General features: G+C 50.1%; 2 protein-coding genes across 6 annotated transcripts in view; one reads left to right on the top strand and one right to left on the bottom strand.

Moving 5' to 3' along the window:
- Positions 1-18: 18 nt before the first annotated feature.
- EIF2B2 (eukaryotic translation initiation factor 2B subunit beta) lies at positions 19-8,303 on the top strand. Its single transcript, XM_007533818.3, has 8 exons — positions 19-237; positions 318-438; positions 522-670; positions 1,921-2,084; positions 3,162-3,257; positions 3,950-4,087; positions 5,857-5,923; positions 7,853-8,303. The coding sequence occupies exons 1-8, from the start codon at positions 75-77 to the stop codon at positions 8,008-8,010; spliced, it is 1,056 nt and encodes a 351-aa protein (XP_007533880.1). The 5' UTR covers positions 19-74; the 3' UTR covers positions 8,011-8,303.
- Positions 8,304-10,801: 2,498 nt separating this feature from the next.
- MLH3 (mutL homolog 3) overlaps positions 10,802-24,093 on the bottom strand; it is a 36,995-nt gene continuing 23,703 nt past the window's right edge. For 3 of the 5 annotated variants that reach the window (XM_007533827.3, XM_016192845.2, XM_060181269.1), the window contains 4 exons: positions 17,427-17,450; positions 17,262-17,340; positions 15,019-15,170; positions 13,310-13,893 (listed from right to left, as the gene is read on the bottom strand). In XM_007533827.3, coding sequence (XP_007533889.1) covers positions 13,765-13,893; positions 15,019-15,170; positions 17,262-17,340; positions 17,427-17,450 — 384 coding nt within the window. In that variant the 3' untranslated portion in view covers positions 13,310-13,764. Of the gene's footprint in view, positions 11,018-13,309; positions 13,894-15,018; positions 15,171-17,261; positions 17,357-17,426; positions 17,451-24,093 lie in introns of those variants that run through there. The other 2 variants (XM_060181270.1, XM_060181271.1) reach the window with 2 other exon arrangements.

Here is a 24,093-nt window from a genome sequence, read left to right as displayed (position 1 = left end):
GTCCTCCCGCGCCCCGGAAGTGTAAATCTGCAAGGAGCAGGTGTGGGTTCCGCCAGTCGGCGGCTGCTTTCGCGATGCCGGGGGCCGCGGCGCCGGGCTCGGAGCTGTCCGAGAGGATCGAGAGCTTCGTGGAGGCCCTGAAGCGAGGCGGAGGGCGGCGCAACTCGGAGGACATGGCCCGCGAGACCTTGGGGCTTCTGTGCCGCATCGTGCGGGACCACGGCTGGAGCAACGCGGGTGAGGCGGCCCCCCGCGCCCCGCGGCCACCGGCGCCCCGCACCCCGCGCCTCGCTCACCGCCGTCTCTCTGGGCCACAGGAGACCTGATGGAGATCGTCCGCAGAGAGGGCCGCAGGATGGCGGCCGCGCAGCCCTCGGAGACCACGGTGGGCAACATGGTGCGCCGAGTGCTCCGCATCGTGCGCGAGGAGTACGGCAGGTGAGGCCGGGCGCCCCTCGGACCCGAGCCCCCGGCCCCGAAGGTCGGTGCCTCCCCCCAGCCCCCTGGGTTCTCGCCTGCAGACTCCACGGCCGCAGCGACGAGAGCGACCAGCAGGAGTCCCTGCACAAGCTGCTCACCTCGGGCCGCCTGCACGAGGACTTCAGCATCCACTACGCGCAGCTCCAGGCCAACATCATCGAGGCGGTCAGCGAGCTGCTGGTGGAGCTGGGTGAGGACCGGCCGGGGCAGCGGGGCCTGGTGGAGCCGGGTGGGGTGTCGTCGGGGGCAGCGGGGCCGGGTGGAGCCGGGTGGGGTGTCAGCCGCGGGGCCGGGTGGGGTTTCCACCTCGGCTGCGCCTCCATCCTGGCCAAGTGGCAACCTCTGCCTGTGTTTCCAGAAGGCCACTCTGACCAAGTGCAGATCCAGCGCACCAGAGAGAGAGAGAGAGACTGCTAGAACTGATCCTAACTAAATTTTTTTCTTTTTTTTTTAATATTTATTTTATTTATTCCCTTTGTTGCCCTTGTTGTTTTATTGTTGTAGTTATTATCGTTGTCGTGGTTGGATAGGACAGAGAGAAATGGAGAGAGGAGGGGAAGACAGAGAGGAGGAGAGAAAGACAGACACCTGCAGACCTGCTTCACCGCCTATGAAGCGACTCCCCTGCAGGTGGGGAGCTGGGGCTCGAACCGGGATCCTTATGCCGGTCCTTGTGCTTTGCGCCACCTGCGCTTAACCCGCTGCGCTACAGCCCGACTCCCCCTAACAAAATTTTTTTAAAAGAATTCTCTTATTGTAGAGAGATAGCCAGAAATTGAGAGGGAGGTAGAGAGACACCTGCAGCCCTGCTTCACCACTCACAAGGCTCCCCCCCTTGCAGGTGGGGACCAGGGGCTCGAACCGGGTCCTTGTCCATTGTAACGTGTGCGCTCAACCAGAAGTGTCACCACCCGGCCCCCTTAATTTTAATTTAACTGTGGGCACCTTCACTGGATTTCCTGTTGAGTTATTATACATACAACCCCTCCCCTGGTCCTTGACACCCAGGATGCTGTTGACACTCATTGCAGTGAGTGTTTCCTGAGGGAGAAGGAAGCAGCGACTACCCTTCAGTTGCTGCTGAGGTTGCTGCTTCCAGATCCTCCGTTTCTCTTCTGTGGCTTCCCCTGCACCTTTCGGAAGAGGAGGAGGAGTTCTGTTAAAGGGGAAATTTGCCTCTCAACACTTTAGGATACCCCCGATTGGCTCATTTCTTGCCTGAGTTCATTGCTCTCAAGATGAACTAAAGCTGGAGGCTAGTGCTGGGCTTGAGGCCTAGTTGACGAGTGGGAGTAGTAACAGAGAGCAGGCTGAGAACTTGAGAGACGGAAGTTGCCAGAGTCGCAAGGACAATGGCCTTTTACAGAGTCCGCCCTGCTCTGTTCTGCTGTAGGCGGAGTGTGGCCGTTTCCTGGTTTCCTCACCAAACTCTCCTTGCAGAAGGAACAATGGAGAATATTGCGGCCCAGGCCCTGGAGCACATCCACTCCAACGAAGTGATCATGACGATCGGCTACTCACGAACTGTGGAGGCCTTCCTCAGAGAAGCCGCCCAGAAGCGGAAGTTCCATGTCATTGTGGCGGAGTGTGCCCCTTTTTGCCAGGTGGGCACTGCGGAGTTGGCAGGAAAAGTGGGCTCAGGAGGGCTGAAGGGCGTCCATGCCAACTTTGCATTGAGAAGCACAACGCTGAGTAGGGAGCTTTCAAGGTCTTCATCCCTTGAACATTCCCAAACATTAGTGTGAAAAAGTTGGGTGAAGGGGGCCCAGAGGTGGCGCACATAGTAAGTACTATGTGCAAAGACTTGCACAAGGATTCGGGTTCGAGTTCAGTCTTTTTTTTTTTTTTTTCTTTCTCCAGGGTTATTGCTGGGGCTCAGTGCCAACACTACAAATCCATTGTTACTGATGGCCATTTTTTTATTATTATTTTGTTGGATAGGACAGAGAGAAATTGAGAGGAGAGGATAGAGATAGGGAGAAAGTTAGACACCTGCTTCACTGCTTGTGAAGCTTCCCCCCTGCAGGTGGGGAGCTGGGGTCTCGAACTGGGATCCTTGCGCAGGTCCTTGCACTTTGTACTATGTGTGCTTAACCCGTTATGCCAACATCAGCCCCCTTTCTACCTTCCCCTCCCCTCTGAATTTCTCTGTCTTATCCAATAAAATGGGGGGGGGGGATGGCCGCCAGGAGCAGTGGATTTGTAGTACAGGCATTGAGCTCCAGTGATAACCTTAAAAGCATTAAAAAACAAGAAAGTTGGGTGGGTGACATGTTGGGTCCTGGATAAGAGAGATGTTCTTTCTTTTAGAGTAGAGGGAACTCCCTTGGGGGCAATGGATGTTTCATCTCTGTCCCCAGGGAAGTAATAGTCCTCAGAAGACATGCTGGGTGTCATAAAATGAGTTAGAAGCTGTCTTGGTAGTCATGGCAAGAAGTCCTTCCAGTTTTGTGGCTGGCGTAGATGGCATTTATTGGCTTCTCTTGAGCTTCCCTGCAGCTCCCCAGAGATTGCCTGCCATCTGTAGGCTGGGAAATGCCTGCTGCCTGAAATGGGTGTCCGGTGCACCCAAGACCACGGTCTTTCCCAGATTCACTTAGATTTGAGAGCTGTTTCACTGTCCCTGCCCATCTCTTTCTCGCCCATTTTCCCAAGGCGTCGGCCCTCCTATCCTATTGCAGGGCCATGAGATGGCAGTCAACTTGTCAAGAGCCGGTATCGAGACAACGGTCATGACGGATGCCGCCATCTTTGCTGTTATGTCAAGAGTCAACAAGGTGAGTGTCTCTCGAGTTGTGTCGAATTCATGAAGATCGCTCCTCTAAAATACAGATTCTGCACCCCTCTGATATCCACAAGGAGAGGAAAAAGTTCCCAGAGCCTTTTGAAAGTGTGTTTCTTGGGCCTTTTTATTTGGGGAAGGCCATCCTCTTCGACCGAGCACGCAGCTTCAGGAGGGTTGCACATGGAGTGGTGAGGGAGGCAGGGGACACCCGCCTAGCCAGCCAGATCGCCCTCACATCCTCTTGGGCCTTTTTAAGTCTCCTGGCTGGGTCGCCTTCCACTTGATCTGTATCCCTCCCTTGGAGGAGCCTCGTTCTGCTGAGAGCAGTGGCAAGAGTGAAGAAGGACCAAGCTGAGTGTACCAGCCGCTAGAGATGGAGGCTGCCAGAGGGCTTCTGGGCAGGTGTGGCGTGGAGATTTCCAGAGAAGAAAGGGCTACAGGCAGCAGATGGTGCAGCTTCCTGGGTTGGCCTTTGTTTACTTTTTCCTTGGAAATCCACTTTAATGCTAGAACCAGTGGTTCTGCGCCAAGAATCCCTGCACTGAGCCTAGAACCCCTTCCCCTCTACTGGCTTGTGACCCCTCAGGATGCCACAGCAGGGGCCTGAGCCTCCAGCTGGCTGTGTCCCATGGCCCCCTTAGGGTTCTGCCCCCAGGGTGGCTCACGTTCTTCCTGTTCCCCAAGGTGATCATTGGCACAAAGACCATCCTGGCCAACGGCGCCTTGAGAGCAGTTGCGGGGACCCACACTCTAGCACTAGCAGCGAAACACCACTCCACTCCGCTCATTGTCTGTGCGTCCATGTTCAAGCTTTCCCCGCAGGTGAGTCTGTCTGTCTGCAGCCTGAGCCAGCAGAGAGAAGGAAAGAAGCCTTGGTGTGAGCTTGAGTTCTAGGTGTTCAGCACATTTAACAGCGGGGTTCTCCCTGTCTCGATCTAGCGCTGGCTTCACTGATTCACTCAGTAAACTAAGCCTGTTGAGCCTGAACAAAGCTACCGGTGTCTTGACCTAGGAAAGGTGATTGGCAGTCGTTGAGTGTCTTGACCTATGAAAGGTGATTGGCAGTCGTTGAGTGTCTTGACATAGGAAAGGTGATTGGCAGTCGTTGAGTGTCCTGACCTAGGAAAGGCGATTGGCGGGAGTCAATGTTGGGTTGGGTTTCAGAAGTCACAGCCGTGAGATCAGTGCAGCACGGAGCTGCGGGCCCCTTGGTTTGCATGGCTGCCACTTGAGTTGCCCTGGACATTGCTGGAAATGCCAAGTGCACTGAAACTGGGAACAGAGAATTGGTTTTCTGTTTTGTTCCAGAGAGTGGCTACATATCAGCAGTGATTTCATCAACCATTTGTTTTGAAAAACACACTCTTTTTTTTTTTTTCCCCCTATTGGGGTGAATTTTATATAGTATATAGTCACCATTTGAAAAACCAGCTCGGGTTGGAAAATAGCATAATGAGCATGTAAAAAACCCTCTGGGTGAGGGTAGAGAGCATAATGGTTATGCAAAGAGACCCTCATGTCTGAGGCTCCAAAGTCCCAGGTTCAGTCCCCCACCACCATAAGCCCGAGCTGAGCAGGGCCCTGGTTAATAAAAAATGCGGTGTGGGTGGCACTCTTGGTTCAGTGCATGTATTATCATCCACAAAAACCCAGGTTCAAGCCCCCCAGTCCCTACCTGCAGGTGGGATGCTTTAAGAGGGGAGAGGCAGTGCTGCAGGTGTCTTTCTCCCCCCCTTCTGTCTCCATCCAAAAGAAAGAAAGAAAGCTGCCCTATCACGCTTGCTCCCTTTAGCGTGTGCAGCTACTGCCGATTTCAGACAACTTCCTCATCCATCATTAATCAGTTTTCTGTGCCTGTTTCTTCTAGACAGTACAATTGTGTCCTCCTGTTTCCAGCTTTGTTTGTTTTTCTACTAGAGCAGTGCTCAGCTCTGGCTTATGGTGGTGCAGGAGATTGAACCTGGGACCTTGGAATCTCAGGCATGAAAGTTTCTTTGCATAACCGTTATGCTACCTCCTCCACGTGTTTCCAGCTTTCTGGCTTCTGTCGCTTGGTATAACATTTCTGAGATCCATCTGAAAGTAACACATAGCATCCCACTGTGGTGGGGTGTTTCCAGCTGTTCACGAGAACGGCATTTGGGCCATTTCTCCCTGTTGGCTTCTGCGAGTGGCGCTGGTCTTTAAGCATCTGTGTCCAAGTTTCCCAGAGGACCTAGTCTTTCCTTTCTTTCGGCACATACCTAGAAGTAGAATTACTAGGGGGCCGGGCGGTAGCGCAGCAGGTTAAGCACAGGTGGCACAAAGCGCAAGGACCGGCATAAGGATCCCAGTTCGAGCCCCCGGCTCCCCACCTGCAGGAGAGTTGCTTCACAGGTGGTGAAGCAGGTCTGCAGGTGTCTGTCTTTCTCTTCCCCTCTCTGTCTTCCCTTCCTATCTCCATTTCTCTCTGTCCTATCTAAAAACAACAAAAATAACTTTAATAATAATAAAAAAACAAGGGCAATAAAAGGGAAAATAAATAAACATAAAAAATTTTTTAAAAGAATTGGAATTACTTGGTCACTTTTCTCCCTCTCTCTTGTTTTCAGTTCCCCAATGAGGAAGATTTATGTCACAAGTTCGTGGCTCCTGAGGAAGTGCTGCCATTCACAGAAGGTACGAGGTGTGACGGGGAACTCGTGTGCACACACGTGTGCCTCAGGCTTGTTTGGGACTAAAGGCTTTCCTGTTGCCCTTGACACGTTCCCTGTGGGAACTGTTCTTTCTAGCAACTGAGGAATGGGGCTGGAGTGATAGCATAGTACTTATGCAAACAGTTTTCATGCCTGAAGCTTCAAGGTTCTGGGTTCAAACCCTAGCATCATGAACAGTGCTCTGGTTAAAAAACAAACAACAAAAACTATTAGGGGCGAGGTGGTAGTGCACCTTGTTAACTGCACACATTGCAGTGTGCAAGGACCCGGGTTCAAGCCCCTGGTCCCCACCTACACGGGGGAAGCTTCCGGAGTGGTGAAGCAGGGCTGCAGGTGAGGAGCCGGGGCTCCCCTCTCAGTTTCCCTCTGTTCCTTTCCAGTAATAAATAGTAAAAAGACCATGAAGAGAGTGCGTTTCAGGAAGAAAAAAGAAAAAGAACAATTAATTTAGTCCATGTTCCTTTTGTTCTGAGTCTAATTCTAGATTGTGGTTATTATCACTGGAACTTCACCCCTCCAGGAGGACTTTCTTTTCTCTCGTGATAGACAGGCAGAGAAGGATGGACACCACAGCATCCCTCTGTGGTGGGGGCCAGGCTGAAACCTGGGCTGTGCACGTAACACAACAAGTGCATTGGCGTGCTGACCCATCTAGTTTATGTTGGCTTGGTTATTGGCGACGCTGGTGGGTTGGGTCACTCGGTAGTCATTGATTGGTTTGATCTTCGCGTTGTGTGAGACGGGCAGTAGCCTGGTGGGGAGATGGACTTTCTGCAACTTTCTGTTGCTCTGGGAGTGGCTGTGGCTGAGGAGGAAGCAGGCCCACCCAGAAATTGTGGAGCAGTGCCATGGTGTCCTCCTCCTCCGCTCTCCCTCTCCCTCTCCCTTTACTGAAAATTAAAACAAAATAGAAAGTCTCCTGGGAGCAGTAGACTCTTCAGGCACAAGACTTCAGCACACACACTTTGACACTCTCACACTCTGGAGTCAGGGTTCTTTGTCTCTGACTTCTGAGAGCAGCATTTTTTAATGAGCCCACCGACTCCTCAGTAAAACCTCTGGAGCAAAACAGTTACTGAGAGACCAGGATAGTTCACTCAGTAGAGTGCATGCTTTGTAATGTGCAAGTAAGGTTCAAGTCTTGGCTCCACATGCCAGCACCATGGGCAGCACTGGGGTGGAGGAAGCACCCTGGATGCTGGATGGAGAGGAGCTATGACTGCTATCCCCTCTCTCTCTGTCTTTAAAAAAAAGACACTTATTCTTTTAGATAGTGAAAAAGTTCAAACATGCATTTATTCAGACATGAGCTCTTTCAAGAAAGAGCCCCACCACGGAGCCCTCACTGGCCAGCACTGGCTCGGGCACTGGGGAAGTGATGGTGGACGGCACAGAGAGGACTCGCTTGCTGGAAGTTGGATTTGGTTGCGGAGGGCAGGCACGGAAGTGAGCGTCAGATCCTGGAGCACTTGGGGAAGAAAACAAGAATGATAGGAGAAGGTGGCTAGGGGAACACCCTAGGCTGGGAAAGGGTCTCAATGGGGCCTTTCAGTTGAGTCTTAAGATCAGGGTGTCAGCATTGGGCGTGTGCTTCACCAGTTGGGGGGTACAGTGCTCATAGGGCTGGAGAAGAAATAGCAGGAGAGAGACAATGGGGGAATGTAAAACGCACACTTCCTCATATGTGAGGACCCAGGTTCAGGGAAGCACGTCTTTCCTCCCCCTCTGACTAGAGTCCTCTGGAGCAGCAGACCCACACAGGCCTGGCCCCCAGCAGCAGGAGAAGGGAGAGTGACTGCAGCCGCCTTTGCTGGGGAAGCCAGTTGACTGCGCGGTCCGGCCAAGCATCTCCAAGAACTCGGCTTCACCTCTCACGCTGGTTTATTTGCAGGGGACATTCTGGAGAAGGTCAGTGTCCACTGCCCGGTGTTTGACTACGTGCCCCCAGAGCTCATCACTCTCTTCATCTCCAACATTGGTGGGAACGCACCTTCCTACATCTACCGCCTGATGAGCGAGCTCTACCACCCTGAAGACCACGTCCTCTGAGCACTGGTGCTGAGGCAGGCAGGACGAGCCGGGATGACGGGAGCAGCCAGAAAACACTTGCCTTCCCGCTCCGGTCACCTTGGGAGAAGGAGGCCTACCCAGGGCTGTCACAGAGCAGTGGGCTTTGACCTCTTGGTTTTGGAGCCTTTACTGGCCTGGCTCAGCGATTCTGGAACTGGTTCAGCGCGATGTCAAGCTTAACACCGAATACCTTGCTGTCATATAGGTCTCGGCTCAGAAATGGCTACCACCCTTTCTCCTGTGCTGTGTCAATAAAAACTGCTGGAAGCTTCCCGGGTTGGTTTATTTATTCCGCTCTGATTGGAACAGCAGCAATAGCAGGGCCCTTTGTGTTTCCACAGAGGTCACAGGCACAAACAGAAAGGCAAATGCAAATATTTACACTTTTCTCTCATTCGCCGGAGATGGCCCCAAGCAGCTTGCCACTCTGAGGATCAGGACCGTCTGGGAGCTTAGAGGTATGCACGGGCCTGGGCTTCTCGAGACACCCGGAGCCTGCTTCAGGCTCTCCAGAAAAGGAGCCTTCCGGGGAGCTGCAAGCAGGCTGGAAACCGGTGCACTGTCTAGGCCAGTTTGGAACTTGAACTTGTAGCTCACTCATAGAAGCACAAAGATCATGTCAGCCTAATAACCGGAAAGTCACACCTTCCTGCGTGACAGAAAGGTTATTGAGTTCATTTCAAGTTGCCAGCACTTGGGGCAGGGGAGATAGCATAATGGTTAGCAAAAAGATGCCTGAGGCTCCCAGGTTCAGTCCCCCCCCCCCCCCCACAAACCAGAGCTGAGCGTGCTCTGGTAAAAAATAACACACTGGGGGCTGGGCGGTAGTGCAGTGGTTTAAGTGCAGGTGGTACAAAGTGTAAGGATCCTGGTTCGAGCCCCCGGCTCCTCACCTGCAGGTTGGTGGCTTCGCAAGCGGTGAAGCAAGTCTGCAGGTGTCTGTCTTTAACTCACCCTCTCTGTCTTACCATCCTCTTGATTTCTCTCCTATCCAACAACAGCTATGACAACAGTAATAATAGTAACTACAACAAGGGCAACAAAATGGGAAAAATGTCTTCCAGGAGCAGTGGATTCATAGTGCAGGCACCGAGCCCTAACAATAACCCTGGAGGCAAAAAAAAATAATTAAAAAAAAGGAAAAAAGTTTAAAAAAACACCTTCGGCTCACTCAGTGCCATGTGCAATTGGGTGTTTTTTTTTTTTTTAAATGGGTTTATTTTAGACTATGCAAGTATGCACTTTTTTTTAAATTTTATATATTTATTCCCTTTTGTTGCCCTTGTTGTTGTAGTTATTATTGTTGTTGTCGTCGGATAGGACAGAGAGAAATGGAGAGAGGAGGGGAAGACAGAGAGGAGGAGAGAAAGATAGACACCTGCAGACCTGCTTCACCTCCTGTGAAGCGACTCCCCTGCAGGTGGGGAGCCAGGGTTCGAACCGGGATCCTTATGCCGGTCCTTGTGCTTTGCGCCACCTGCGCTTAACCCGCTGCGCTACAGCCCGACTCCCACAATTGGGTGTTTTAAATCCACGTTTCCAAATGGAGGCGCTGGCTCCAGTTGGGCAGGTTCTGACCCCATCTGGGAAGCAGCCAGTCTGTAGTTCCTGCCTTACCCCTGCAGATAGTGGAGTTGTGTCCCCTATATTAAGAGTGGGATACGGAATAGACAGCTCACCTGGCAGTGAGCACAGCCCAAGTCAAGCCCGGCCCCACAGCATGGAAGTAAGTTTGAGTGCTGTGTTGCTTTCACTTTCTGCTCTCGCTGTCTCAAGAACAGCCTAAATTTATAAGGACCACACAGGTCCTGTTCCACTATCACTCCCAGGGCCCAGGCTCCTTGCCATCCTTTCTCTCCCTCTCCTGCCCCAGGGTCCTTTGCATCCATGCAACACACCCCACCTAAAAGGTCCAGATTTTAGCCTGTGTTACTCCTTTCAGCCTTTATTTCTGAAGTTCCACCTATAAGCTCCAGGGTTGTCGCTGGGGCTCGGTGCCTGCACTATAAATCTACTCCTGGATGCTCCTGGAGGCCATCATTTTTCTACTGTTGTTGCTGTTATTGTTTGTTGTTGGATAGGACAGAGGGAAATTGAAAGAGGAGGGGAAGATGGGGAGAGAAAGACACCTGCAGACCTGCTTCACCGCTTTCGGCAGCCGGGGAGCTGGGGAGCTTGAACAGCAGCAGCTGGGGAGCTGGGGGCTGGGGGCTTGCACTGGGATCCTTGCACCAGTCCTTGACTTTGTATACTATGTGCAGTTAACTCTGCACTACCATCTGGCTCCCGAGGAATTTTTATTTCTAGTTTATTCTTATTTGGGGGTTAGTGGTTTAGAGTGCAGTTGTTGGCACTTGGGTATAATTTTTCTTTTCCCCAGGAGAGTTCTCTGCAGAACATTCCACTCACCTGTGGGAACACCCCCGTTCCACCGTCACACACCAGGGCCCTGGACTTCTGCAGCCTTTCTCTCCCTCTCCTGCCCCAGGGTCCTTTGCATTCATGCAACACACCCCACCTAAAAGGTTTTTTACAATTTGCACCCTGTGGTTTTCCTCTCTGCCTTTATTTCCACCTGTGAGATCCCGTGGTTGTCCTCTTTGGCATCTCTCCATTAACGTGATGTGGGAGTTTTATGTTGCTGATGGAAGATCAATTGGGAAAAACACAATCCTTTCTTTGTTCGGATCAGCTATGTGCACTCAGAGGTTTGCGGTCCAGAAGAAGCAGGGCCACCTCCGTTTTAGTGTGCTGACACTTGCGTTGATTCTGTGGCCTGCTCCAGCAGTTAACAGTTTCCCACTGTGGCGGAAGAGAAATCCCGCTGGTCTGTGGTGTCAGGTCCACAGCAGAGGCCCCGGGCAGGAGAGGCAGCAGCAGCAGCCCCAGTTAGCTTGGCACAGGGCCTGACTTCCTGCTTCTGTGACTGTCAGTGAGGGGGAGAGGTGACACCGGCACCCTGCATGTTTGTGGTAGGGCTCTTGTCCTGAGGAGGGAAAAGGTTAGATTGAACAGGGTCAGTGACCTAAAACATCTGTGACTCAGAAGACAGACTGACTCACTCAGGCCGTCTTTGTCACTGTTTTCCTAAAGCCTCTGTGACCCCACACTTTCACAGTGAAGTGGTTTCTAGCTACCAATTACAAGCAGTTGTCTGCTCTGAAGCCACCCATTTGGATAGCAATTCACTCGGGCACAATTGTGTGTCTGGAGTTAAAAGCAGCAGTGACTCAAGGAACCTAATTTTCTGGCTCTAAAAATGCTTCGGGGTGCTTGTCCTCTGTGGATCTCGGTCTCGGGGTCTGAACTTACCACCAACATCCTTCCCAGGCTGAAGAAAGTGAGAGGGGAAAGGTTACATGGGTACAAAGTCTTGGGTCATTTTTGCAGAGCTTTGAATAGAGAAAACTCCAGAGATACATCTTTTGAATCTGTGACCTCGAGTAAATCTCACAAAGCTTTTCACATGCCTTGTTTTCTGTTTCCCTGGGTCCTCTTCCTGTTTGAGGAAGGGTAAGTACTTAAACGGAGCCACATCACCGGAACTACCTACAGCGCTTCTGTCTGTCCGTCAGCTCTGTCTTTGCAAGCAGAATCCAAACTCTGGGGGTTGTGACTGCTGTAGCTTGGAGAGGACAGAAAATGGATTTGGAGAGTGGGGTGGTGGCGCAGCGGGTTAAGCGCACGTGGTGCAAAGTGCAAGGACCGGCCTAAGGATCCTGGTTCGAGTCCCCGGCTCCCCACCTGCAGGGAATCGCTTCACAAGTGGTGAAGCAGGTCTGCAGGTGTCTGTCTTTCCCTCCCCCTCTGTCTTCCCATCTCTCCATTTCTCTCTGTCCTATCCAACAACAATGACATCAATAAAAACAATAACTACAACAATTAAAAAAACAAACCAAGGGCAACAAAAGGGAAAGTAAAAAAGGGGGATTCGGTGGATGCAGGCCTCCCTGAATACCCCAGATAAACCAAGTTGGATATCTTACTCAACACAGTTCAGAAAGACAGCTTTTCCCACGGTTCTATCTTCCAATTTGGGCAGAGGGCAGGGAAGGCACGATTCTCGGAACTCAAAATAAGGAACAGAAATTCCTAATTTAGCCTCAGAAGAGAGAGGTCTGTGAAAAGTACTCGACCGAGAAAAACGTGTAAAGTGATAGCTCAAAGAAATAAATGCTGGTTGCCTTGAGGACCATACGCCTCACAGATGTGCTTGCAAACCGTTGCTGCAAGGGGCGTGTAGCCTGAGCCCTCAGGCCATGAAGGCTGTTAGTCACAGCTCTGTCAGTGAGTCCGTGCCTAGGAACCACACGTGGAAGACGCGGCACAGGGCTGCTTCAGCACGGAGCACCAGATGGCGAGACCATTGTGGCGAGGGCTGAGCTCTGCAGCTGAGGGCCACAGAGGAGCCATTTTGCTGTGTGGCTGTTTTATAGCTGGCCTGCTTTGCTTTGAATTATTAGCCTTTCATTCACCCAACAGCTGCTCCAGGATGTTGTGCAAGGCTCAGCAGTTGTCACCAGCCAGGAGCTGTAGTCTGGGCCTCCTGTCTTGCCCAGTGGAGGGTGGGCTGGGAGCCCAGACACCTCGCACGCAGTGTGTGCTTGGTGCTCATGGGAAATCCTGCCCCCCCCCAGAGAAGGAACCTTCCAGAAGCACTCTGGAACCCAAAGAAGAAAAAAGACTACTGATCTAGCTTGATGAGCTGAGCTGGGCTGTGGTGCACCTGGTTGAACACACGTTATGAGGTACAAGGACCTGGGTTCGAGCCTCCAGTCCCCACCTGCAGGGAGAAGACTTCATTAGCAGGGAAGCAGGGCTACAGATGTCTTTCTATCTCTCCTAGCCCTCTCAATTTTTGTCTCTATCCAAAATAAGTAAATACAAGTATAAAAGAAAAAAAGTGAAGTAGATTAAAAAGAAAAAAGTCGCTTAAAGATTTGAGAAGTTTGGATAGCTGTAAAACTATACCCTGTATAACTCATGATTTTTATTTAATTTTTATTATTTTTAAATTCTTTATTGGATAGAGACAGTCAGAAATTGAAAGGAAAATGAGTAATAAATAGGGAGAAAAACACAGACACCTGCAGCACTGCTTCACCACTCACAAAGCTTTCTCCTAGCAGGTGGGGACCAGGGACTCGAACCTGGGTCCTTGTGCATTTTAACATGTGTGCTTAACCAGGTGCACTACCAACTGGCCCCATACAGGCTTTTTAATTTATCCTGTCCTTGCCTTTGCTTCTCTTATCAGGAGATGCTTCCATCATTCAGGTAGTTGAAAATATATATTTTATTTAGTCATTATATTTGTGACAGAGACAGAAACTGACAGGAAGGGGGGGAGAGACCCCTGCAGCCTGCTCTACCGCTTATTAAGATCCCCCCTGCAGGTGTGGACTGGGGGCTTGAACACTGTGACGTGGGCTCAGCCGTGTGTGTCTCTGCTGAGCCCAGGTAATGTTAGTACCGAGTGTGGAGAAAGTCCTGGTCAGTGAGCTTTGGGTGAGAAAAACCCGCTGCGGGGGGAACGGAGGGCATGGCTGACGGAAGTAGCAGCCTGGCAGGTCTGATGCTGGGAGACACTGAGCAGTGAGAGGAGACAAAACACCCAGGTAATCGGACAATTCATCGTTCTGTTCTGTCCCTGGATTTGATTTTAAAAGCAGCCTATGGCGGGCACTGCCTGCATCCGGGACCTGAGCAGGCGGGCTGCTCCGGGACCAGCTCTCAGGGTGGCCCCGGCTGGCAGGGAGGCGCGGGTGCCATCAAGTTCCGCCTGGCATCACGTCCTTCTGCTTTTCCAAACAGACGCCAGGCCTGGGCCATTTTGCAAAGTTTCAAGAGATTGGGTTTCATCTATGGGAGGACAGAGAACAGTTACAGTTAGCAAAATGACCCACCAAGTGGCATGTGAGTTTTTCTTAGTCATGACGCTGTGAATCTCTTTCAGTGTCTGAATTCACCAGAGGTAAGTTTTCAAAGATAAGTGGGCTCAAAGCTGGATCGCCACCTCAGCAACAGGAACTAACACTTGCCTTTTTTTGCTTGGGAAACAGAGTTTATCATGTTATTGTTATTATTACTAGTTTTCATGAGAGAGAAGCCAGAGCACTGTTCAGCCCTGCCATATATGCAGTGGTACCAGGGATTTGAACTTGGGGCCTCAGCCAGCCCCAAGTGGAGTAAAAGCTACTGGGTGAGGGACACACAGAACCTTGGTGGTAGTGTGATGTGGAACTCTTGCAATTCTATAATCTCGTATGCTCACAGTAAATCACTACTAAGGTTTCTCTTAAAAAGCCACTGAGTCAGAAAGCACCAGTGCCTGCAAACTCTGTAAAGAGAAAACTCTGCAGCTCTCAGCAAAGGTCCCCAGAAGGGAAGATTTTGGAAAGCAGTAACTTGGGACACATCTATTCTGCTCCTGGGTTCTGTTTACAATTATAAGCAGGCCAGAAAGTGTTCCCTAATGGAAGCCAGCCTCTGTCCTAATTGCATTATCCCCGTCAGTGTCCTGCAGCGCTGAGTCAGGAGGGCCAGAGGCATCATGCTGAACTCTCCTCAGTTGGCTCCCTGCCTGAAGGGCCCAAAACCGCAGCTCCAGAGGCCCACAGAGGCAGCGGTCATCTCCAGCGAGGACATCAAGCCACTGCATGTTTAGGCTGTCTGAGAGCAGAAACCCTGCTGTTTCTGCTTTCTGCCCTCCCAGGGGACTGTGCGTCTTCTCCAGCTGAGAGCCAAGAGGCAACAGATGTCGGCTGAGGATGTGTCAGTCAGTCCACGTGCTCAGCTGAAAGTCACCCTGGGTACGATCTGACAGCTGGGCCTAAGCTCTGCTCTGAACTTGGACCAGAGGGTGGGATGGTGGAGCTAATGTGTGTCTTTCCTAGACTCTCCTATGCTGGGAAGGATTAAGACAGACAGCAGAGACAGAAAGAGAAGAGAGCCGCTGCTGCCCCCTTCCTCTGGTCCGTCACGTGCCTGTCTTTCTTGCTCCAGGTGGTCGAGGTCTGCGAGTGGCAGCATGGAAGGCCTCCCGTGGGCACACTGGAATGGCAGCTGGCACCGGGACAGAGACTCCAGGAGGTGGCAGCTCTCCTCCACGCTCAGGCTGTCGTTGAACTTAATGGCCCCTGGACGAAGACAGGAACAAGAAGGCTGCAGTGCGCACAGGATGCAGACACCTGGGGGAGCAAGATGTCTCCTCGGCTCTGGCTGTGGCTCTACTGCCACTGGAGACAGGCACCTCAAGCCAGGGGTGAGACAAGACCTTCAGGGCCGCCCTGTCTTGGCGCCCCTTCTGGAGTTTTGCAGGGGGCACCTTTACTTGTTAGGACTTGGTATTTGACCTACTTCCTGTGGGCCTGTGAAACCAAGGCCGTCTTTCCACAGCCAGTCCAGCGAGATCTCTCACCACTTCCTACAAGCCCATTTTATCTGCTTCTTTGCCCTACTTCCATACTAGTCTCCCTCATCTAAACTCCCATGTTGTCAGGATGTTAACTCACTCAGTCCACAAATATTTGCTAAGTATCTAGTACTGAGTATGAGGAACCGTGTCAGGCAGTAAACAAGACAGATGGCACTCATGACCTAATCGGCCTCGCAGGCCAAGTGAACAGGAGACAAAGAATTTGCACAATCATTCGGTTATAAGTTAGCTGAAGCCCTATAAAATGTAGGCGATGGACAAATCAAACCCAGTTCAGGAGGGCAGGGTGGCTTTCTGGCATCATATTTAACATGAGCCTTTAGGTTAAAGGCACGAGTAACTGACGGGGCCGGAAGGCACTTCAGATGAGGGAAGGAGGGCAAAGGCACAAGTTCAGAACCAGACCAAGGACAGAGGCTGCAGAGGATGGGCAAGGCAGGAGGTGATGCAGGGGGAGCCTGGAGAGGCAAGGGCTAGATCCTTGCAGACTATGTAACAGAATGTCTCAACAATTTCTCTTTGACTCATATTTTGAATAGGGACAGAGAAACTGAAAGGTAAGGGAGAGATAGAAAGATGCCTGCAGTCCTGCTCCACTGCTCGCAAAGCTTCCCTCCTGCAGGAGGGGACCAGGGGCTTGAGCCCAAGTCCTGGACCTTGGTAACGTGTGCACTCAACCAGGTGCACCACTGCCCGACCTCCTTCCTTCCATTTTTTTTTTATATACCATTTTTGGATAGAGACAGAGGAACTGAGAGGAAAAGGGGAGGTAGGGAGAGAGCGGTAGAGGAGGATACCACTTTCACTCTCAGAGCCTGGGGTCGTCCCTGACTGTCCAGTCAGATGAGTGACATGCCCCAAGGGTGGATGACGCCCCCAGGTTCTGAGGGGAATGGCATGAAAGGGAGTCAGAATGAACGTGGGGAAGCTGAGTTTGGGGACTCAAACGGAGCTGAGGAGCAGCCATGGAGACAGATGGAAGCCACACTGGGATGCCGATGGCCTGGGTGTGAAGTACGGGTGGGCTAAGAGAAGAGAAGAGAAGAGAAGAGGAGAGAAGAGAAGAGGAGAGAAGAGGAGAGAAGAGAAGAGGAGAGAAGAGAAGAGGAGAGAAGAGAAGAGGAGAGAAGAGGAGAGAAGAGGAGAGGAGAGGAGAGGAGAGAAGAGGAGAGGAGAGGAGAGGAGAGGAGAGGAGAGGAGAGGAGAGGAGAGGAGAGGAGAGGAGAGGAGAGGAGAGGAGAGGAGAGGAGAGGAGAGGAGAGGAGAGAAGAGAAGAGGAGAGAAGAGGAGAGAAGAGAAGAGAAAGGAAGTCTGATAGAGAGAAAAAATGGAGGGAGGGTATCAGAGGACTAGAGATCCCACTGTGGTCAATGACAGTTGCAGGGGAAGCCAGAGCTGTCCTGGTCCCAGAAGCAAGTCCCCCCAACACCAGTCTGTCATGCTGCCCTGCTTAAGACCACCACCCCCCCACCCCCCCACACACACACACACACTCCCCGTGTTGACTCCCACACCGGCTGTGAATTCAGCAGAGCCTTTGAGCTCTCTGCCCTTCCCCATCTGACTAGCTTCTGCCTCTGGGTCTCTGCTCCCCCAGCAGCAAACTCTCCTCTCTGAGCTGCACAGCCAGTTCCTCAGCTTCCAGATAACCACTCAGGTTTTCTCCTCGGCTCCATTTCCCTCAGGGGTCCTCTGCTCTGTAATCAGACAGAGTGTCTGTCCTTCCTGCTCCGTCCCCCCTGCTCAGATCCACTCCACGGGGCAAGCTGTAGGGACGTGCTCGGGCTCTTACCACGGCAAGCCTGGGACGCTAACACTCTCTGAACCGTCAGCGGCAAAGTCCTCTGGACACCTCCGGTGGCCTGCAGTGACTGAGGCCCAGGCATTCTTTGTCAGTGGGGAAGTGTTGTCAGGTGTGCGGCGCCTCTGTGAACCCCCAAGAGAGGGAAAGACTTACCTCCACTTGTTCTCGGATTAATTCCTACAAAGCAGAAAGAAAACGAGACATTATTCCACTATTATATTACACCCGCCCCCATTTTTTTCTTCACGATATGCCTCCTGGACAGTGTGCTGCTTGGCCATGTGCAAGACCCGGGTTTGAGACCGGCCCCCACTGCGGTGGAGGAGGCTTCAGTGCTGTGGTTGTGCTCTCTCTAAAAATGAAAAAATAAAATAATAAACAAGCTATAACACATCAGTGCAAAGAATTTGTTTTTTTTCTTTTTAAAATATTTACCCCCTTTTGTTGCCCTTATTGTTTTATTGTTGTAATTATTATTCTTGTTGTTATTGATGTTGTCATTGTTGGACAGGACAGAGAGAAACGGAGAGAGGAGGGGAAGACAGAGGGGAAGAGAAAGACAGACACCTGCAGACCTGCTTCACCACCTGTGAAGTGACTCCTCTGCAGGTGGGGAGCCGGGGGCTCAAACCAGGATCCTTACTCAGGTCCTTGTGTTTTGCACCACCTGCGCTTAACCCACTGTACTACTGCCCAGCTCCCCAAAGAATTTGTTATAAGGCATTATGAATTCGAGATGCCAAGACAACTGAACTGAATAGCGAATAACTGAATAGCTCGATTCATGATCGAGCTACTGAAGCTTCCAGAGAAACAGTTCCTCAGCCTGAGGTTATGTGACTGGTGAGAACAAGCCTCATGACCTGGCTGAGTCCAAGTCTCAGGGGACGCCCCCCCACCCCCACAGTGGCTGTTGGCACACAGTCATAATCTGAGCCAGAATAAGTGTAGTCAGTGTTGCCACAAACAGAATAAATACACAGTAGTCATCGGCACCAACAGAAGCCAGAGCTGAGCAGGGCTCTGGGAAAAGCAGACTTCAGTATTACAAACATATACAGCTTTCTAGTTGCCTTGGATGTTTTTCTCCCCACACAATTCTTTTTCAAGTCAAAAAGTGTATTTTCCCCCAGATATTTTAAGTTTGTCCTCTTAAGCATATCTGTCCCAAGGCAGCCTTTCCAGTAATGCCATCCCTGCATAAGTTAATATTTACAGAACTGTAAAAAAACATGAATAACTTTTCTTTTTGCTATCAAGTTACTTTCTGTAGGTAAAGAAAAAGGTAGCTGTTCTGTGACATGGCAAATTTAACAACTGCTTTATAAGAAAAAGGTATTTTTTTAAAAAAATGTTCCCTTTTGTTGCCCTTGTTTACTGTCGTCGTTGTAGTTATTGCTGTCGTCGTTGTTGGATGGGACAGAGAGAAATGGAGAGAGGAGGGGAAGACAGAGAGGGGAAGAGAGACACCTGCAGACCTGCTTCACTGCCTGTGAAGTGACTCCCCTGAAGGTGGGGAGCCAGGGGCTCGAACCGGGATCCTGATGCCGGTTCATGCGCTTTGCGCCATGTGCGTTTAACCCACTGCGCTACCGCCCAGCTCCCAAGAAAACAGTATTTAGGGCAGGAATAGACAACATAATGGTTATGCAAAGAGATTCTCATATCTGAGGCTCCAAGGTCCTAGGTTCAACCCTCTGTACCACCACAAGCCAGAGCTGAGCAGTCCTCTTGTAAAAAAATAATAAAACAGTATTTATCTATCCTTAAATGACTGTAGATTAGCTTCCTAAGACTACACCATGATAGATTTTTTAGTTATTATTTTATTTTATTTATTGGATAGAGACAGGGAGGAGTTAAGAGGGGAGGGAGAGAAAGGGAGATAGAGACGTCCTGCTTCACTAAAGCAGGTGAGAAATGGGGGCTCAAACTCAGCTCTTTGTGCATGGCACTGTGGGAACTCGACTGGCTGTGCTACCACCCAGCCTCTAGATTTTCTTTTTAAAATCAAATTCAAAGCATCCTCACATCCTCGCCCCGCCAGGAACTCTAACTCACCCTGCTGATAAATGAGCATAGTTACCAAAAGCTAGAAGGTAGATATCATATATATATATTTTTTAATTTAGTTTTTTTTTGCCTCCAGGGTTATTGCTGGGGCTTGGTGCCTGCACCAGGAACCCACTGCTCCTGGAGGCTATTTTTTTCCCTTTTGTTGCCCTTGTTGTTTTATCGTTGTTCTTGTTATTGTTGTTGTTGCCATTGCTGTTGTTGTTGGATAGGATGGAGAGAAATGGAGAGAGGAGGGGAAGACAGAGGGGGGAGAAAGACAGACACCTGCACACCTGCTTCACCGCCTGGGAAGCGCCTCCCCTGCTGTAGGTGGGGAGCCGGGGGCTCGAACCGGGATCCTTAAGTTACATATTTTCAGGGTCAGTCGGTGGTGCATCTGGTTGAGCACGTCACCATGCACAAGGACCCGGGTTCAAGTCCTCATGCCTCACCTGCAGGGGGGAAGCTTTATGAGTAGTGAAGCAAGTAGGAAGGTCTCTTTCTCTTTTTTTTTTTTTTTAATTGGGTAGGACAGAGAGAAATTGAGAGGGGAGGGGAAGATAGAGAGGGGAGAGAAAGACAGACACCTGCAGACCTGCTTGTGAAGTGAACCTCCTACAGGTGGGGAGCCCGGGACTTGAACCCAGATTCTTTTTTTTTTTAACATTTTATTTTATTTATTCCCTTTTGTCACCCTTGTTTACTGTTGTAGTTATTGTTATTGATGTCATCGTTGCTGGACACAACAAAGAGAAATGGAGAGAAGAGGGGAAGACAGAGGGGGAGAGAAAGATAGACACCTGCAGACCTGCTTCACTCCCTGTGAAGTGACTCCCCTACAGGTGGGGAGCCAGGGGCTTGAACTGGGATCCTTAGGCCAGTCCTTGTACTTTGTGCCATGTGTGTTTAACCCGCTGTGCTACCACCTGACTCCCTTGAACCCAGATATTTTAAAAAATATTTAATTTATTTATTCCCTTTTGTTGCTTTTTTTTAATTGTTGTTGTAGTTATTATTTTGTTGATGTCATCGTTGTTGTTGGATAGGACAGAGAGAAATGGAGAGAGAAGGAGAGGACAGAGAGGGCGAGAGAAAGGTAGATACCTGCAGACCTGCTTCACTGCCTGTGAAGCAACTCCCCTGCAGATGGGGAGCCGGAGGCTCCAACCGGGATCCTTACGCTGGTCCTTGCGCTTCAAACCACCTGCGCTTAACCCGCTGCGCTACCGCCGTTTAAGAATCTGAACCCAGATTCTTAAACGGGTCCTTGAGCTTCTTACTATATGCACTTAACCTGGTCCATCACCACCTGGCCCCTTTCTCCTTCTCTATCTCCTCCTAACCTCTCAATTTCTACCTGCCCTATAAAATTTTAAAAAATTAAAAAGTGGGGGTGGGGGGTAAAGGGATAATGGCTGCAGGAGCAATGGATCAATCATGTAGGCACTGAGCCCAGCAATAATCCTGATGAAAAAAAAAAAAAGGTCAGGGGGCTGGGCAGTAGCACATCCAGTAAAGTGCAAGGACCTGCCCAAGGATCTGGGTTTGAGCCCCGGCTCCCCATCTACACAGGGGCAGGGGGATGTCACTTCACAAGCAGTGTCCCAGGACTACAGCACTCTCTCTCTCTGTCTCTCTCTCTCTCCTCTCATTCCCCCCTCCCTCCCCCATACTCACCCCTCTTTTCTCCCCCCCTTTCTCTCCTCCCCCTCTCTATCTTTCCCTCTTCTCTCAATTCCCCTTTATCCTGTCCAATAACAACAAAAGGGGGGGGGGCTGACAGCAGTGGATTCATGGTGCCAGCACCGAGGTGAAAAAAAAAATCCACATATTTTCTCAAAGTGAAACAGATAGTTTGGTGCATCTGCAGATCAAACCTCCCATTCTTACTCTCTTATCTAGAACTTGTACATCAGCTTGCAGAACTAGTAAAAGAAGTAGGATAGTATTCTCTGCTGACTTCTTAGTCAAATAGTTTAATTAATGCTAGGTAATTTCACATTTGAAAGGCTCTGGCTGGTAGTTATTTTTCAACTGCTAGGATCCAAGTCGTCACCGCCTCTTGAGACACCAGAACTCACCCACCCAGCATCTTCCAGAACCAACAAAGTCTCTCTTGATCAGCCTGACTTAACATAATCAAGATTTTCTGAAACCATAAGCTTTGTTTCAATTTGAAGTAAACTCCTTAGCAGTAATCTTTGAAGTTGCTTCAGGAAAAGTTTTAATTATAAGTTTCTGGTTAACGACTTGGGTATTGAATTACAATAAAAGATCCTAACAGATCCTATCTTTTTTTGGGTCTAAGACAAGTTGGAAAAGCAGGGCAGAAAATCTGCTCTGTTTAGATAACGAGTTTTGCTTGAGAGAGAGCCAGGGCTATCAGATCAAAGGGCATTTGGGGAAGGGTGAGATGGAGGAGACTGGAAATGGTGGTGCTGCCTGCCTCTCCCTCCTGGGCATCTTCTCACATCTGGAAACACCGGAACCTTCCCTGCACCCTGTCCTCAACCACCACTAGCCTTGAGCAGTCACTCCCTGCCTCTCTGCTGTGTGCAGCCAGAGCTCTTCAGAGAAAGTCTGCTTCACTCTGCCTTTCCTCCTTTCTCTCACTGCCCCCACCTCCTGCCACACTCACCCCAGGAAGTGATTCAACAAGGTGGCCTTATTCCTCCTGAGAGCCAAACCTCGCTTCCCTCCCCAAACCCACAGCTCTCACATATTTATTACTGAGCAGAAACAGAAGCAAACAAATAAAGGGGGGACTGGCCCCTGATCAAATGTCCAAACAACAGGACACTTTTCCTCTGGCCTGACAGGACAGGATGCTGAGGGCCGAGCATGGTAAGTGTGGTTCCTGACACACCCAGGCATGTCCTCCAATGTCTCCTCTTGGAGTTGACCTGCTTTTATTACCTGTTTTCATTTGGTGACACTGGGCACGGGTAGTGTGATTCAGAGTGTCACGAGAAGACATGGAGAGGAGCAGTCAATACACAGGACCACACAGAGAATAGCCAGGCCTACCTGGAGGCCTCGCTCTACGCCACTGCTGGCCCAAACTCTCAGCTTGGACTCTTACTTTCTACTAGTTTCCCTTCTTTTTGGGCAAATTTGTGTATTTTTCAATTTTATTTTAATGAGTCAGAGATACAGAAGAGAGCCCAGAGCCCTGCTCAGTTGCTTACTTGAATAGCAATGCTGATTTGCCAAAATGATGTGAAATTTTTAAAAAATGGTAGCCAGAGTTGATGTGGCTATGCCTGTGATCCGTACAGGAACAGATAGAAATAAAGGAAGAAGGGGGGGGGGTCGGGCGGTAGGGCAGAGAATTAAGTGCAGGTGGTGCAAAGCGCAAGGACCGGCATAAGGATCCAGGTTTGAGCCTCCAGCTCCCCACCTGCAGGGGAGTTGCTTCACAGGTGGTGATGTAGGTTTGCAGGTGTCTGTCTTTCTCTCCCCCTCTCTGTCTTCCCTTCCTCTCTCCATTTCTCTGTCCTATCCAACAATGATGACATCAATAACAGCAATAATAATTACAACAATAAAACAAGGGAACAAAAGGGAATACTAAAAAAAAAAAAAAGAGGAGTAAGAAATCACGACAAATCAGACAAATCAAACTGTTAAATATGGAAAAGAAGACAGAATTGAGAGTGAACCAAGTAAAAATATATAATCACTGCAATTAAAAACTCAGTGGGAAAAAAAAACTCAGTGGGCAAGTTAAATACAGAGTTAAGGGAGTCAGGTGGTAGTGCAGCAGATTAAGTGCAGGTGGCGCAAAGCACAAGGACCAGCATAAGGATCCCAGTTCAAGCCCCCAGTTCCCCACCTGCAGAGGAGTCACTTCACAGGTGGTGAAGCAGGTCTGCAGGTGTCTGTCTTCCTCTCCCCCTTTCTGTCTTCCCATCCTCTCTCTGTCCTAGCCAACAACAACTACAACAATAATAACTGCAACAATAAAACAAGGGCAACAAACATACAGACCAAGAAACACACCCCCTGCTCCCCCTGCTGCAAGCCCAGGATTCAAGAGCTGCAGTGAGATACCTGTCTTATGTATTTATTCCTGATCTTTATTGGATGGAGACATCCAGAAATTGAGAGGGAAAGGGGTGATAGGAAGAGAGACAGAGAGACCACCTGCATTCCCTCCATTGGAATCTGTAGTAGTTCTCCCAAGGTCAGAGATATGGGGTGACTATTCTCTCTTCTTTTTTTTTTTAAGCAAATATATGAACTAAATTCATTTTTAAATCTTTTTATTTTATTTATTATTCGATAGAGACGGAGAAATTGAGAGAGGGGAGGGAGATAAGAGAGGGAGAGAGACAGAGATACCTGCAGCCCTATTTCACCATTCATGAAGCTTTCACCCTGCAGGTGGGGACCAGGGGCTTGAACCCAGGGCCTGTAGTGTGTGCATTTAACCAAGTGTGCCACTGCCTGGCCCTGGCTGACCATTATGTCTATAACTATGAATATTTTATATATTTGCACATTTTTTTCCTATGGTACTGCCTTCTCTTCTTTTCTAAATCACACCTACACATCTCTCTTTCTATCTCCCCCTCATCTCTCTTTTTATCTCTATCCAATAAATATATAAATTTAAAAAAAAATAGAGAAGTAGAATAATAGTGATGTAAATAAACTTTCACAGCTGAGGTGCCAAGGGTCCCAGGTTCAGCCCCCAGTACCAGCAGTGCTCTGGTAGGAGAGAGGGACAGAGGGAAGGCGGGAGTAAGGGGAACTCCTAGAG

This window comes from Erinaceus europaeus, chromosome 22 (assembly GCF_950295315.1).
Source record: "Erinaceus europaeus chromosome 22, mEriEur2.1, whole genome shotgun sequence".
In the NCBI taxonomy this organism is placed as follows: domain Eukaryota; kingdom Metazoa; phylum Chordata; class Mammalia; order Eulipotyphla; family Erinaceidae; genus Erinaceus; species Erinaceus europaeus.
Note: the sequence above shows the minus strand (reverse complement) of the source record. Positions and strands in the feature narration are given on the sequence as shown.